The sequence below is a fragment of the Eptesicus fuscus genome, chromosome 5 (genome assembly GCF_027574615.1).
Source record: "Eptesicus fuscus isolate TK198812 chromosome 5, DD_ASM_mEF_20220401, whole genome shotgun sequence".
In the NCBI taxonomy this organism is placed as follows: Eukaryota; Metazoa; Chordata; class Mammalia; order Chiroptera; family Vespertilionidae; genus Eptesicus; species Eptesicus fuscus.
The window spans coordinates 5,763,599-5,780,083 of NC_072477.1; the positions used below are offsets into that span (position 1 = coordinate 5,763,599).

Sequence of the window (16,485 nt, forward strand, 5' to 3'; positions counted from 1 at the left end):
CCGACAGTAACCCACTCAGATCACGTGCGAGGCTTCCTGAGACGGGAGACTGTGGCCACCCGAATGCCTGCGGGCCCAGTTTAAGTAGAGGGAGTGTGTCTCGGGCCACTCTCCTTTCTCTACAATGTTCTCCCGTCCTGAGAACGGCCTCCTGCACTCATTCGCCAACTCTTCTTAACCCCGCGATACTGGCTCTTGGGCCAAACTCAGCCAAGCCCCCCACGCTGTGCTCTCTCTTTTTCCTTTTCCTTTCATGTATTTTTTAATATTAAGAACTGGTTGCCCTCGCCTGTGTCTTTACCGTAGAGAAGGGCTGCCTGCAAAGTTAGCTGTGTCCACGTTGGCTCCACGGGCAGACGGGAAGATTTGCTGAACTGGGGTCACCATAGAGCGGAGAAGCGAGAACCAACCCGCTTGCGGGCATGTGTTCTGAAACTCGCGCTAGCACTCAGGTTCTCTCCGTGCTGTGGCTGCAGTGGGGCTGCACTCACTGCTGGGAGAATGACATGAACTGACCCTGTATCTGTCGCTGTTGTGAGTGTAAACACAGAAAGTGCGTGGTGAATAAAGGGGTTCATTGTGGCATCCTGCACAGGGGGACTGGATGGCAAACAATAGGGGAAGCAAGCACAGGGCATGGCCAGGACACTGGCACCTCCTGACTGAACGCTGTGTGTCTTTAACAATATCTCTGATTGGTAACAACAGTGAAAATGCTCATGGATTGTGTTTGTATGTTAGGAGCCAAAAGCAGGATATCAGACTGTATACGCTGTATCATTCCGACGGCATAGACCAAATCTGTGCAAACATCTGAAAGAACTATACCAACAGTTATTACCGGTTTTTCCCCTCAGTGGTAGGATTATGATCTTTTTCTTTTCTTTTTTTTTTTCTTTTTTTTTACTTTTATTTGGCTTCTCAATGTTCTTTGGTGTATATTCCTTCATAAGCAAAAGACATTTATGTCTAAAAGCGACTCCGTTCTCACCGAATCTGACCTTCAGTGCTCTGAGGCGAGCGGCAGGCTCTCAGCTGACTTCCGCGGCTGGAGTTGGCTCCCGTGCTTCACGAATTTGTTGAATGAATAAGGGATCCATTGCACACGTGCTCGGCTAACTTCGTGTCAGTGCCAGGAGAGCGGCGTGGGTTTTACATGTAAAATGTGGGCTGCAGTATAGGTGTTGCCCCAGCATCTGGGTTGTGGGCTTTGTTGACATTAACCAGCGAGTAGCTCCTGTTGCTCATTTCAGTTTTGCTGTGATTGGACAGCTTGCCTTTTGTAAAACTTTCCTGTACCTTTGCAGGCTTTTTTATTAGTAGCCTCATTGGTGATCAGAGACTTAAGAAATATAACCAAACGCCCCTGTTGGCGGTGCTGGTGATCTTTAACAATGTAGCCTCTGCTACCGGACACTTCTCCTGATGTTTAAAATGTCACCGTAGCTGCCACCCATTAGCCGGGCTTTGCAGTAGATATTTAGGTATACCAGCTCATCTCACCTCCCCACAATCCTTTGAGAGAGGTATTAACATGCCCATTTCACAGAGGAGGAAGCCGCCTCCAGGAGACTTGAATAATCTGCCCCAGGCTACACGGCTAGTGATGGGGGGATCTGAGTCTGGACCCCAGGGCCCGCTGGACACATGAGGGGGTTCTTTCCGCCATCCATGCTGCTTTGCTATGCTCACCTCTTAGCAATATTATTTAAATGTGCATTATTCAAATCAAGTCAAATATTTAATAAATGAATAACTATATGACTAGCAATGAGGGTTCTTTTCTCAAGAACTGATTTGATTTGCAAAGTATCCCAAGTACAGTAGATTATATTCAGCACATAATTGTGTGAAATACTATGCTATGGTCCCTTCACAAATTTTATTAGATAAATACAACCAGCAAATTTGCAGGAAGTTACATTAATGAATAATTAACTTAGTTCTTTATCCTGGTTAACCACAGTTACAGTGCAATTTGCCCCTCTCTCTCGTCGACTGTGCTTTCTCCTTTTCTCTCGCCGTACCCGTCAGTTGTTAGAGAAAATCACTTCTGCTTCCTGTTGTGCAGCGCACACCACAGTTCCTTCCGTTTTCTCACTAGCTCCCTCCCCAGTTTAGGTAGGAATTCTTTAGGGATTTATAGGAAAGGCTTAGTAGGTATAGTCACATTTTCAGAGACTAAGGAAGATTGTTTTTAAACTTTGTTTTATGAAAATGTTCACATGTATATAAAAGTAGAAAGAAAAATACCTCTTATTTTTTAGTTGCTTCATTATATATCAACATGTAGTCAATTTTGTTTTATTTATTACTAGGGGCCCTGTGCACGAAATTCGTGCACAGGTAGGATCCATAGGCTTGGCCAGCAATCAGGGCCGATCTGTGGGCCACTGGTGGGGTGATTGGGGGGCCCCCACTGGCACCCACCTTGGCTGGCCTGGGGCCTGCGGGCTAGGGGCAGCTCCTGTGTTGAGCATCTGCCCCCTGGTGGTCAATACGTGTCATAGTGACCAGTTGTTCCAACAGTCATTCTGCTGTTCGGTTGATTTGCATATTAGGCTTTTATTAAATAGGATTCCTCCCCACCACCACCACCCCCCTTCACTTCTCACCCCATTAGGTCTATTTAAAGGCAAATCTGAGACATTACATTATTTTATCTGTAAATAAGTCACTATGTAGTTCTAAGATATAAGGATTCTCTTTTTAAAAATCCATAATACCATTATTACATTTTTAAAAGAACAATTAATATCAAGTCAGCATTCAGATTTTTCCCAATTATCTAATAAATGACTTCTTTATAGCAACCTTATCCTATATAATAAAGAGCTAATATGCCAATGGTCGTCAAACCATAATGGCTCAGACACTCAACACTGGGGAGAGAGGAATGGGGACCAGCCAGGCACAAATGAGCTCACGAGAGAGGAATGGGGACCAGCCAGGCTGCGGTCAGGGAGAGGGACAAGCCGCCCACCCTTGCAGTCCCGGGCACCTGCAACTGTGGCTCGGGCGAAGCTGCCCGCCCACGGTCCCCTGCGGCTGAGGCCGGCCCGAGCGAAGCCGGCCCAGGTCCTGGGTGCCTGTGGCTGGCCAGAGGGAGGGAATCCTGGGTCCCAGGTGCAGGGCAAGGCAGGGGAGGTTAGGGGTGACCAGGCCAGTAGGGGAGCTGTTAGGGGCAATCAGGCAGGCAGGCAGAGGAGTTAGGGGCGATCAGGCAGGCAGGCAGGTGAGTGGTTAGGAGCCAGCAGTCCTGGATTGCAAGAGGCAGTCGGACATCCCCTGAGGGGTCCCGGATTGGAGAGGGTACAGGCCGGGCTGAGGGACACCCCCCCCCCCATGCATGAATTTTATGCACCGGGCCTCTAGTTGAAATATAATTCACATAACATAAAATTCACCCTTTTAAAGTGTACAGTTCATTGGTTTTTAGTTTCACAAAGTTATATAGCCATCCTCACTATCTAATTGTAGAGCATTTTACCACCCAAAGAATACCCCACACCCATTAGCATTCATTTCCCCTTGCTCCCTCCCTCTACCCTCACTGCCAACCGTGAATTTACTGTCTACATGGATTTCACTGTTCTGGACACTTCATCAACATGAGGCCTTTTACCACTGTCTTCTCTCACTCAGCATTCAGGGTTCATGCATGTCAAAGCATGCATCCGTATTTCATCCCTCTCTGTGTAATTTCCATTACATTGAATTTTCAGTGTTACAGGATTCTTGCACTACCAGCCCTATGCCTGAGAAGTCACATAAATAATCATGGTTCCATAGATAGCCTCAAGTATATTAAAACTTGAATCATCTGCATCTGGTAATTTCAAAATCTTTTCCAAATGATACAGTAAGAGTTAGCATTTTAAATCTGCAGAGTTCTGGCACAGTGGTAGGAGGTGACGTATTTACACACTATTCCGTACCTTGCTCTTTTCACTGCCGTGTACAGAGGCCTTCCTCTTTCCTTGTACACCATTGCACAGTACTCCACTGTGGGGATGGGCCACAGTTGATGCCAGTCCCTATTGGTGGTCCTTTGTTTTACAAATAATTTAAAAATAATTGTACATATGGCATGTTGTATTATCCCAGTACATCTTTAGGGTGGATTCCTGGAAGTGGGGTTACTGGATCAAAGGTAGAAGCATCTGCAATTTCCCTGGGTATTGGTGACAGGAATCGTCCCCGGCACTTAATCAGTTATCTACTTTTTGTTACAATTTAGCAAAAGCAGGTAGCCTTCTCCAATTCCAAATATAGACATATTTTAAATTTTTAAAAAGATAATTGGGAATTCTAAGTCCATACTGGTCAGATAGGCTAAAGTTAAACTAGATATCACATGTAATCACATATATAGTCATGCTTTGCATAATTAAATTTACTTTTAGGCCTAGTGGAAAGTTTTACGTATTAAAAGTTGCACATTGAGTTGTTAATATCAATTCAAAGGGTTTCTTGATCTTAGATTATAACTTGATATCCATGTCATAATAGGCATTGGTAGATTTGACCAGCTATGCTCGAATTTCCATATTTGCATCAACGTAGTTTTGAAAATGTGTTCTCATGGACAGTGCTTTTTGAAGTCTGTTTCCTCCAATCTACCACTTAGAAAGATGAGAAGCATGTTCCCGTCAGGCCTGCTTGTGCATGTTTTAGACCTGACATTCGGAATACCTCAGGGCCAGAAATGGCCGTCCTCACCCCGGGGAGTCGGTGTGCAGGGATTTTACTCCAGGCAGTGTGTGGGGACCGTCTGCTGCATAGCCTGCCCAGCCATTGCTGGCCCCGGGTGCCACACCTGTGCCTGGGTCTCCAGCTCCCCGTTCTCCTCACCTCCCCCACCCCCCTGCGCCTGTCCACTTCCTCCTGGGACTCTTCTCCTTTCACTTCCTGTGGGTTGGCGAGTCAAAGAGAACCCACCAGAGTGTTGCTTTTCAGAGCCCGTTCTCACATGAGTTCGTATCATAGATCTCAGAGCGGGAGGAGATGCCTTGGAGCACTTACAGACCAAAGCCTCTACTGGATGGATCAGGAAAATGGGCCAAGGGTCTGGCCTGCGGTCACACTGCCCGTAGGGGTGTGCTAGGCGCCCTGGGCCCGAAGGGACAAAACGTGGGAGTGACTCAGAGGTGGCACCATCATGCCTTTTCTTTGAAGCGGGGATTTTGTTACGGGAATTTAATGCAGCCTGGTCCACAAACACATGTTGACTACCTCCTGGGTGGGGGTGTTTCACAGGTGCCACTGCCCGGAGCCTCCAGTCTAGATAGCCAGGCCAAGACACGGGGGGCATTTACCTCTTCTCCCCATTCAGCCGTTTCCTCAGTCACTTATGGGCACCAGTGTGGACTCAGGGCATTTATGTTAAACTTGGGGCTACCATCCAATGCAGCTTTATTTCGTTGCTCAAATTGTTCCAGCTTTGGCCGTCGGGAGCTTTCCATTGGCTCCCATCCCCCTTTGACTGTCTTTTGTAGAATGATATTAGAAACCACGGTTTGGGCACTGGGTGTCCCTGCTTCAGGCTCTCCGCAGACAGAGCTGGGAAATCCACGTGTTGATACTAGCCTGTGCACACACACACGTCTACGATTTTGTATCTGTAGCACTAACCAGCTAGATGTGGCTTCATCCCACGTCTCCTCGTCTGCCCCATCACCACCTGTTCCTTCCAGCCTGCCCCCTGCTGGTCTTTACCACCCTCTCCGACAGCGAGAAGCCTGCCTCCAACCATCCTCCATGCGTTTGCTCAGTTGTTCAATCTAGTGTTTATGTATAGTGGTTTCAGAGTTGTGCCCCCATGGGGGCAACTTTAAGCAGAATCCAGGGCTCCGTGCAGTTCCTTCTGTAATCTTACAACCTCCACTCACTTCCAGAATCACTTGTCAGCACCTTTCCTCTCCACTCCCATCCCTGAGGCTGGAACATATCTTTGTAGTAAGTTAGATTCTTTTGTCCCAATCTGCATCCCATCCTGAGGTTCCCCCATCTCCTAATTGATTTTATTTGCATACATTCAAGTTCACTCTAGGTTTTGACAAACCCAAACCCATAGTGTCGCCTTTCACCTCCACAGTAGTCTTCAGAACAGTTTGACCACCCTAGAAAGTCTCCGATGCTTTGCCTGGTCAACCCCTCCCCCCACCCCTACCACAGACAAACTCTGGCAGCCTCCGAGCTGGTCTTTGTCCCCGTAGGTTTGCCTTTTATAGAACGTCACGTGAGGCTGCAGTCGGTAGCCTTTCAGACTGGCTCCTTTCACTTCGTCACATAGAAATAGGGCTCACCATGTTGTCCTGTGGATGGGTTCATTGCCCTTTTTGCCGAGTCATAGTCCATTGTATGGACATACCAGAGTTTGTTTATCCACTCACCAGTTGAAGGATATCTTGGTTGCTTCTGGTTGTTGACAGTTATGAGTAAAGCTGCTGTAAATATTAAATGCAGGTTTATATAGACATGAGTTTTCCAATCATTGGGTAAATACCTCGTGTCACCCAAGGTATTGTATGGTAAACCCATATACAGCAGCTGCCAAACTGTCTTCCACGGTGACTGCACTTTTGCATCCCACCAGCAAGGCGGGATGTGTCCTGACCAGCAGTTGGTGTTTTGTCTGTTTTTGGAGTTTAGCCATCCTAATAGGTGTATAGAGATATCTCATTATTGTTTTAATTTGCATTTCCCTACTGACAAAAGATGCTAAGCATCTTTTCATATGCTTATTTGCCATCTGTGCATCTTCTTTGGTGAGGGGTCTGTTCAGATCTTTTGCCTTTTTTTTTTTAAATGGGCTGTTTGTTTGCTTACTGTCGAGTTTTTAGAGGTGTTTTCTTTTTTGTTTAATATTCTGTGTACAAATCCTTTATCAGCTATGTGATTTGCAAATATTTTCTCCCAGGCTGTGACTTCTCTTTTTATCCTCTTAACAATGTCTTTCACAGAGCGAAAATTTTTATAATGTTAATGAAGTCCCAGCTATTAGTTTTTTCTTTATGGATTGCCCATTTGGTGTTGTATCTAAAAAAACCAAAAGTCAGCCCTAACCGGTTTGGCTCAATGGATAGAGCATCGGCCTGCGGACTGAAAGGGTCCCAGGTTCAATTCCGGTCAAGGGCATGTACCTTGGTGGTGGGCACATCCCCAGTAGGAGGTGTGCAGGAGGCAGCTTATCGATGTTTCTCTCATCGATGTTTCTAACTCTCTATCCCTCTCCCTTCCTCTCTGTAAAAAAAAATCAATAAAATATATTTAAAAAAAAAAAGTCATCTCCAAACCCAGGTCACATCTCTCCCGTTTTCATCTAGAAGTTGTATAGCTTTGCATTTTACACTTAGCTCAGTGGTCCATTTAGAGTTCGTTTCTGGATAAGGTGTGAGGTTGGTATCTAGTTTCTGTGTTCCAGCACCACTGGTTAAAAATCCCCATTGAGTTGCCTGTGCACCTCGGTTCATTTTTGCTAGCATCGGTAAACATCGGTTCCTTTCTGCGTGTCTTAAAGAGGTACCTTGACACGGGGCACGGTCTGATTTCCTTTTCTGCTTGTCTTACAGCAAGACCCCTGGTGCAGACCTTGCCTTTAAGAACCACCGTCAACAACGGCACCGTGTTACCAAAGAAACCTAGTGGCTCTCTGCCGTCCCCCTCCGGGACCAGGAAAGAAACTGCTATGCCGGCAATAACCAAAAGGTAGGCACAAAGGGACTTACAGGAAGTCTAAAAGCAGATCCATCTCAGGTGTTTAACTATGTATTCCTGCCCTAGTTGATTGGCTCAGTGGATAGAACGTGGGCCTGCGGACTGAAGGGTCCCAGGTTCTATTCCGGTCAAGGGAGAGCTCAATCTCCAGTAGGGGGCGTGCAGGAGGAAGCTAATCAGTGATTCTTTCTCATCATTGATGTTTCTATCTCTCTCTCCCTCTCCCTTCCTCTCTGAAATCAATTTAAAAAAATTTTTAAAGCTTTTAAAAAATGTATTTCTGTTCTTATATGATACTTTACAATTTCTCCTCTGATTAAAGCTTATAAAAGTATAATATTTGGTGTGTTGCCATAACAGAAACCATATAGATTTATTATTCTGCTTTTTAAAATTTAATCACTTTTTTTGCTATTTATTTATTTACTTTTTCAATTACAGTTGACATTCTGTATTATTTTATGTTAGTTTCAGGTGTACAGCCTAGCAGTTAGGCCTTTATACAATTTATGAAATGTTCCCCTGATAAGCCCAATACCCAGCTGGTTCCATACATAATATTACAATGTTATTGACTCTGTTCCCTGTGCTGTATTTCACATCCCTGTAAAATTTAATCATAGTACCTTTGAAAAACCCATTAGCTAAAACTACACTGTACCGTCTTGTATTTTTACTTACAATTCTCTTTTGGAAAAAAAAAATGGGGGTATAACCCAGATAAAAAAGAAAATGCTGTTCCCAGGTCTACACTTGGCACATGGCAAAATTCAGGTTACCACAACCTTAACGTTACAGTCCAGCTTTATTCTTTTGCATGTAGATATCCAATTTTCCATGTACCATTTGTTGTGTAGTCCTGCCATCTTGGCCAAAAGTCATTTGGCCGTATGCACAATCGTTCATTTCTGAGCTCTCTGTTCTATCCCATTGGTCTGTATTATCTGTCTTTATGCCAATAAAGATACCACAGCAATTTGATTACTGTTATTTTGTAGTATATTTTGAAGTCAGGAAGTGTGAGGCCTCTAACTTTGTTCCTTTTCAAGTTTATTTTGGCTGTTTGGAGTCCCCTGAGATTTCTTATGAATTTTACAATTTTTTTTCTGTTTTTACCAAAAAAATGCCATTGAGATTTTGGTAGGGATTATACTGACTCTATAGATTACTTTGGGTAGGATAGACATCTTAACAGTAGTAAGAGTTCCAATCCATGAATATAGGATATGCTTCCATTTATCATCTTTCAATTTTTTTAAGCAATATTTTGTCGTTTATTTTTAATTGAATTTATTAGGGTGACATTGGTTAATAAAATTATATAGGTTTCAGGTATACAATGCTATAATACATCATCTGTATATTGAGTTGTGTGTTCACCACTCCAAGTCTCTTTCCATCACCATTTAACCCCCCTTTACCCTCTTCTATCTCCTCCCATGTAGTTTTTTTGTACAAGTCTTTCTCGCCTCCTTGGTTAAATTTTTCTTAAGTATTTTATTCTTTTTGATGCTATAACAAATATTGTTTTCTTAATTTCCTTTTTTGGATTAGCTGTTGTTAGTGTATAGACATACAACTGATTTTTGTGTGTCGATTTTTCTATCTGTAACTTTGCTGAAATTGTTTATTAGTTTTAAATTTTTTGTGTGTGGAATCTTTAGTGTTTTTCACGTGTAAGATTATGTTCTCTGCAAACAGGTAATTTTATGTCTTCCTTTCTAATTTAGATCCCTTTTATTTATTTTTCTTGTCTAATTGCACGGGTAGGACCTCCAGGACTGTGTTGAGTAGTAGTGGGGACAGTGGGTATCCTTGCTTTGTTCCTGTCCTCAGAAGAAAAGCTTTTAGTCTTTCAACACTGAATACGATGTGAGCTGTGGGCTTCTCACAGATTGCTTTTACTATGTCATGGTATTCTCCTTCTATTCTAGCTTGTCGAGTATTTTTAATATGAAAGGATGTTGAATTTTGTCAAGTACTTTTTCTGCATCAATCAAGACAAATATTTGTTATTTGTCCTTCATTCTGTTAATGCTGTATATTACATTGATTGCTTTTCATATGCCAATCCTTGCTTTCCAAATGTGAGTCCCACTAGGTCATGGTATATATAATTATTTTAATGTACTGTTCAATTCAGTTTGGTCTCATTTTGTTGATGATTTTTGCATCAATGTTCATCAGGAATATCAATCGGTGTAGTATTTCTTGTTGTGTCTTTGTCTGGTTTTGGTATCAGAATAATGCTGCCCTCATAGAATGAAATTGGAAGTGTTCCCCCTCCCATCCACCCCCCCTCCCCCGCCCTTCAATTCTTTGGAAGAGTTTGGAGAGGATTGGTATTAATTCCTCTTTAAATATTTGGTAGAATTCTCTAGTGAGGCCATCTGGCCCTGGGCTTTACTTTGTTGGGAGAGTTTTGATTACTGCTTCAATGTCCGGCCAATCATAGATGTGTTCAGAATTTTTATTTGTTTATGATTCAGTCTCAGTAGGTTGCATGTATTGAAGAATTTATCCATTTCCTCTAGGTTATCAGTTTGTTGGCATATATTTGTTCACAGTAGTCTCTTATAGTCCTTTTTCTTTCTGTGATAACTTTGACTTCTAATTTTAGTTGTGTCTTCTCTCTTTTTCTTAGTCAAGCTGAGGATTTGCCAAGTTTGTTGAACTTTTTAAAAAAAATTCTTAATTTCACTGATTTTTTGTTTGTTTGTTTTTCTATTCTCTATTTTATTTATCTCTGCTGTACTCCTTATTATCTCCTTACTTTTGCTAACTTTTGTGTTTTTCTATTCCTAATTGCTTGTGGTTTAAAATTAGGTTGTTGATTTGAGATCCTTTTTCTTTTTAATGTAAGTGTTTATGGCTATAAATTTCCCTCTTAATACTGCTTTTTCGCATCCCATAAGTTTTAGTATGTTTTGTTTTTTATTTCTATTTGTCTGCAGATATTTTCTAAATTCTATACTAATGTCTTCTTTGGCCCATTGGTTGTTTAAAAATGAGTTGTTTAATCTTTAGATTGACTTTTTTAAGGAGCACATAGTTAATGGGGGGGAAATGAGATTCCCTTTTTTCTTGAAGAAAATATAATTTTATAATTTATGCCTCTTTTATATACTTGGAACTTAAAAGAAATTCTTTTCAGAGCTTAAAAATAAAAGTATAAGTTATTATCTAGCTGCCAGTTAGAAATGCATAGTTTTCTAAGATTGAGTGTCCAAGATGCTTGGTTTCTATGTAGAGTGTAGGGGTTCACTTACGTTTTTTTCTCTGGCTTTTACTGGCTTCTGTGGATGTGCGTTCCCATCGTTTGGAAGTTGGAAACCCAAACAGTAGCGTCTGATGGTTCCTCCATGTTTGTAAAGTTCTTACAGTCTCTCATTAGGAGAGAATTTTGGAAACAAAGGGGGAAAAAAAAAAAAAGACGGGCATTGTAAATATTAGGATTTAAAACAACTTCCAAGCACTTCAAATATGTTTACAACCATGTAGAAATTTTCCTGTCATCAGAGTTCCAAATTAACCGGGTGGAGCATCTGTGGTGTGCGGATGGGTCTGTTTATTTTCTTTCCTCGGGGCTCAGCCTAGCGCTAAAGAACAAAATCCCCTGGAAATTGTCCAGGACCCAGTGGTTGTGCTTTGTGTTGTCAATTAAGACTTGGACGGGGGGCTGGATTTGGCCTCCTTGGGAAAAGCTTTGTTTCCATTAGTCAAAGGAAAAAAGGCAGAGAATCCGGGAAGATGGTGTAGGTCATACCTTGCTCAGTGGGAGTGCTGGAGCTGACAATAGAGTAACACTTCCACGGGTTCAACGCAGACCATCACTCGCTCTTCCCACTCCTGAGCGGGGTTTTACAACGGGGCGGCGCGGGGAGAGGAGAGCTGGAGAGAACAAGGCTGGTGCAGACAGAGAGCATTATTTTAAAATCACTCTGCTGGGGCGGAAGGCAGACGGTCAAGGGCTTGCTTCCAGACAGGCAGCTGACGGCCCTGAGGAGAGGTGGTCGGTCGCACTTGTTAGAGATGCATCTTTTATAGACGCACCAAAGCCAGACACGGGCCGTGCACGACTTAAAGAATTAAATGTTCGCTTCTAATATTACTTTTATCATTGAGGTGCATTGGAATGTAGGCGTTAAATTCGTGCTCTGAGTCTGTTCTCGGCAGCAGAATAGAGATGGAGATACTCTCCTGTCAGCAGAGGAAGGCCACTCGGCTCCTGCCCTTCATCAGGAGCGATCCCGTCTCCTCTCCGGGCTCAGGTAGTTGGCTTCCTGTGGCAGAAAACCCCACACACTTCCTTTCACCTGTGGATCCTCCAAGAACACCAGCCTTCTCTTTGTTTTAGTTGTCGTTGTTAATCCTCACCAGAGGGTATTTTTGCATTGATTTTTTCAGAGAGAGTGGAAGGGAGAGGGAGAGACAGAGAGAGAAACATCGATGTGAGACATCACCGATTGGTTGCCTCCCGCATGCAACCCAACCAGTGTCAGGGATTGAGCCTGCAACCGAGGCACGTGCCCTTGACCGGAATCAAACCCAGGATCTACCAATCCACAGGCCGATGTTCTATCCACAGAGCCAAACCGGCTAGGGCAAGACCACCAGCCTTCTTAGGAAATCACTTGATTTTTGCCACAAAGTTATGTCTTTAGACAGTGAGAGATAGAGCTGTTCTCAGTCATTGGAGGAGTGACCGCAGACAGTCAGATTTAGCTCAGGTTTTTTTTTTCTTTTTGTTTGGCATTTTTTTAAATATGTTTTTTATTGATTCGAGCCCACAACCCAAGCATGTGTCCTTGTCTGGAATTGAACCCAGGACCCTTCTGTCTGCAGGCCGACGCTCTGTCCACTGAGCCAAACTGGCTAGGGCCGTGGTCGGCAAACTGCGGCTCGTGAGCCACATGCGGCTCTTCGGCCCCTTGAGTGTGGCTCTTCCACAAAATACCACGGCCTGGGCAAGTCTGTTTTGAAGAAGTGGCGTTAGAAGAAGTTTAAGTTTAAAAAATTTGTCTCTCAAAAGAATTTTCAATCGTTGTCCTGTTGATATTTGGCTCTGTTGACTACTGAGTTTGCCGACCACAGGGCTAGGGCATTGCTCAGACTTTATAGGACAAAAGCCATGCTGTGGCCCCACGTGGACTCCCCAGTGCTCAGCACGGCGCCCAGGATAAGGCGGAAGCCTGGTAAAGGTTTGCTGAGTGGATGATCCTTTTAATCCAGGGTCAGTGTCTCGGCTGCCATGACACCGTCAGAGAACCTCTGGTCTTGCATAATAGCTACCTGTCAGGTTTCTGGTTTTTCTGCTGTGAAAACTGTGGGTCATTTTGCAAAAGTTTGTAAAACCAGTTCCCAGTTCTGAGTCACACACGCACACAAAAAGACATCATGATAGCGAATTATGTTTAGAGTTATCTGATCATAAGAAAGAAGACTGCCACTTGTTTCTGGTCACCAACTTCCCTGGCGGAAATTTCATTAGGTTGGCAAAAACCACTGAAGGCATATAGAAGTGTGAAGTCTGGAGAGCTGTTACCTTTTCAGAACTTCAGTATTTATATTGGAAAAAGAAGAAAGGATGGCATCTGCCTATCTCCACACCAGAAAGCCTTTACGTGCCGTAGGCACTAAAAAGACGCCTGTGTCTCAAGCCAGCACTCCTGCGACTCTCGGAATAAAGGGCATTCTTCCCGCTTGCTGTCCAGAAGGAACACAGCTCCTTTGATGGTCCCCGCCGGCCACTTACAGAGGCGCCTCCTAGTGAGGAGACAGGATTACTCCCTCCGGCCGCCCTGGTTTCTGCAAATGTCTTGTCTTCCAGCTTTATTTTCTGTCCTTCACTCTGGGTCCGAGTAAATCCTTGCATTCATAAGAGCTCTTGGCTCTCACAAGGAAATGTCTTGTTTCTTCCATGCATACAACAGTGGTAGGCTAAAAAAATAAAAGCTTTACATTTTAATGCAAATGTGTGAAGGACAAGTATGCAGAAAGAGTCGTGATGGATTATATCCACATCTATATATGCAAACCGCGTGTTTTTCCATTCCAGCATGTGGTGTGAGTTCTGTAATTTATGGAAGCTCACCGAGCTATTTCTCCAGCCCTGATGATGGCACTCACGTTTATTCCGCTTTGTTTCTGCGCCCTTATGCGTAGATTGAACAGGTCTGTGAGTCTCCTCAGTGCAGGCAACTGAGTAGGTACCACCCAGGGGAGGGCCACTCAGCTGTACTGGGTAACCCTGGCTGCCTCCCCAGTAACCTCAGCTCCCTTTTTAAAATGGAGATGGATGGATGGATAGATAGATGATAGATAGATAGATTTCAGAGAGCAATAGAAACATCAGTGATGAGAGAGAATGATTGATTGGCTGCCTCCTTCACACCCCCTACTGGGGATCGAGCCCATAACCCAGCATGTGCCCTGACTGGGAGTTGAACCTTGACCTCCTGGTTCATAGGCCAACACTCAACCACTGAGGCACACCGGCCGGACTCAGCTCCCTGTTAGACGGTAGCTGAGAGATCTTCACCAGTGCCTCCCATTCATCTGGTCTCAGATGATGTAACTCAGCAGGTCCTCAGCCCCTGTGCTAGGCTCTCATGGACCGCAGGGCGTCACGAGGGGGGCTCGGGAGAGAGAGCAGGGGGTGAAGGACCTGCAGCGGGTGCTCTGTGCCCGAATCTGTCCCCTCACCTGTGAAATGGGGTAGTGATGCTTCTGCAGGGGCTTTGTGAGGTTTAATTAGGTGACAGGTAAAAGGCAGGGTCCTTAATGCACACGGATTATGATGATCTCTGAATATGTAATAATCTGGCCACTCAGGTACTTCTTTCCCTTGAGTACCTCATTTATTTGATATCAAAGATACTATAAATCGTGCACCTGATCCGTTTTCCCCTTTGCACTGGCTGATAGAAAGCTCAGGGCAAACAGGTGGTTGATCTCCAGCAGAAGTCTAGAATACTTTTGGTGCCCATGTGAGATACAAATACACTGAGTGGCCAGATTATTATGCGTTCAGAGATCATCATAACCTGGCCACTCAGTGTACATCACCTGTTGCTGCCGCTCTGGTTTCCATCATTAATATTCCTGTTAACGCTCCCAGCCACCAGGTTGAGTGTTAATTACCAGAAAATTGGGGTTTCCGCTCTTTAAGGGTGTTTTTATACAGGCCTTTATTTACTTATTTTCCCCCAGCACCTTCTGTGTTCAAAGGCTCCTCCCAGACCATTTGAGCTGGGAGGGACCTCAGGGGCCGTCACCACTTTCTCCTCTTTGCACATGGAGACAGCCCATCTGTGACAGGGGCCAAGGGCAGGGATGGGAAGAGCAGATTTGCCCAACGAGCCTCTGTTCTCCAGGCATTTTTCAGGGCATTTCATCCCATTGAGAGGTTGAATTTTTTATTTTACTCTTTTGGGTGAGGAAGCTGAGACTAGAGTTTCAGGAACCTGTCCAAGGTCAAGGTCGCCTCCCCCACCCCCCCCCTCATCGGTCCTGCCACCAGGGCTTGCGGGGAGCCAGCCTGTTCCCCGCCCCCGAGAGGCGCAGTCCGCAGTCCGTACAGCAGCGACAGCCGGCGAGCAGGGGACTCTGCGCCAACCTGACCGGCGGCCCACGGTGCTGTCGGTGTCTTCCTCTGTTTTTATCGACTTTATGAGGTGACTTTGGTTAATACAGCTCTATAGGTTTCAGGTGTACGATTCTATAATCCATCGTCTGTATATTCTACTGTGTGCTCACCACCCCAAGTCAAGTCTCCTTCCATCACCATTTCTCCCCCCCGCCTCCCTTTAAATTGCTGTGAACTTGCCGTGAACTCCCACAGGGACCCCGCGGAGGCCGCCTCCCTGCCTGCCTCCCGGGGCCTAAGAGCCTCCTAACGGGATGATGGGCACGGAATGACCCCTGACGTCACGTCAGCTTGTGCTTTTCCTCATTGAAAGATCTTGAACTTGAAGCACAAAGGTTTCTATAATTTTAAGATGTCAGTCCCCACATTTCAGAAATGTCATGCTCTCCCTAAGATCTGTAATTTCCTTGTCCCCAAATTGCGCGTTCTAAAAATTCCCGTGGGCCTGAGGCCCGCCCACCCCTCTGCTCGGCGGGGAGGTGCTGGCTGCGCCTTCAGAGCTTCCTCCGCCCTCGGCGGACGGTGCAGGGGCGCTCAGACCGCGCTGGGCGCTGGGCGGTGCAGGGGCGCTCAGACCGCGCTGGGCTCCTTTCAGTTCTGTTGGCTCACGCAGAGAGGGGAGGGTTCTCAAACGCCGGTACACGGCGCGGTTTTTAAAAACATGCTGAGGTTCCTCACGGAAGGACGGAAGTCACGAAGGGAGGAGGGCTGCACGGTGCCCGCAGGGAGGATGGACAGAGCGGAGCCGAGGAGGGGCCGCCGGAGGAGCGAGGACAGCGCAGCTCAGCCCAGCGGCCGGTCTGGCGGTCGCCCACCCTCCCCTGAGCTGTGCAGCCTGAGCCACGCAGACTTCTGGGTCATCTCTCCTCCCTCCCGCAGCGCCCAGCCCCTAACCAGTCCTGCCGCATTTTCTGGCTGGGCCTCGCTCTCCTTGCTCCCGCCTTCCCTGTCCCTGGGGTGTCTCTGCGCCTCGGGCTCCTGGGCAGTTTCTCAGCCCACAGCTGAAACGTGACTCTGACCTGGGGTCTTCGGTGGTTTCCCCCAGGGCTGGGGTTCAGTGCCCACCCTGAGCACCGCGTGGTCACAGGCTGGCATCATGACGCCCTCCCGCCCCCACA

At 45.5% G+C, this 16,485-nt stretch overlaps 1 protein-coding gene across 1 annotated transcript in view; it reads left to right on the top strand.

Annotated features, from left to right (window-relative positions):
- The window catches only part of EML1 (EMAP like 1), a 108,670-nt gene that overhangs the window by 43,051 nt on the left and 49,134 nt on the right, over positions 1 to 16,485 (top strand). The window contains exon 3 of the mRNA XM_054715762.1: positions 7,575 to 7,710. Within this exon, the coding sequence (XP_054571737.1) occupies positions 7,575 to 7,710 (136 nt within the window). The remainder of the gene's footprint in view (positions 1 to 7,574; positions 7,711 to 16,485) is intronic.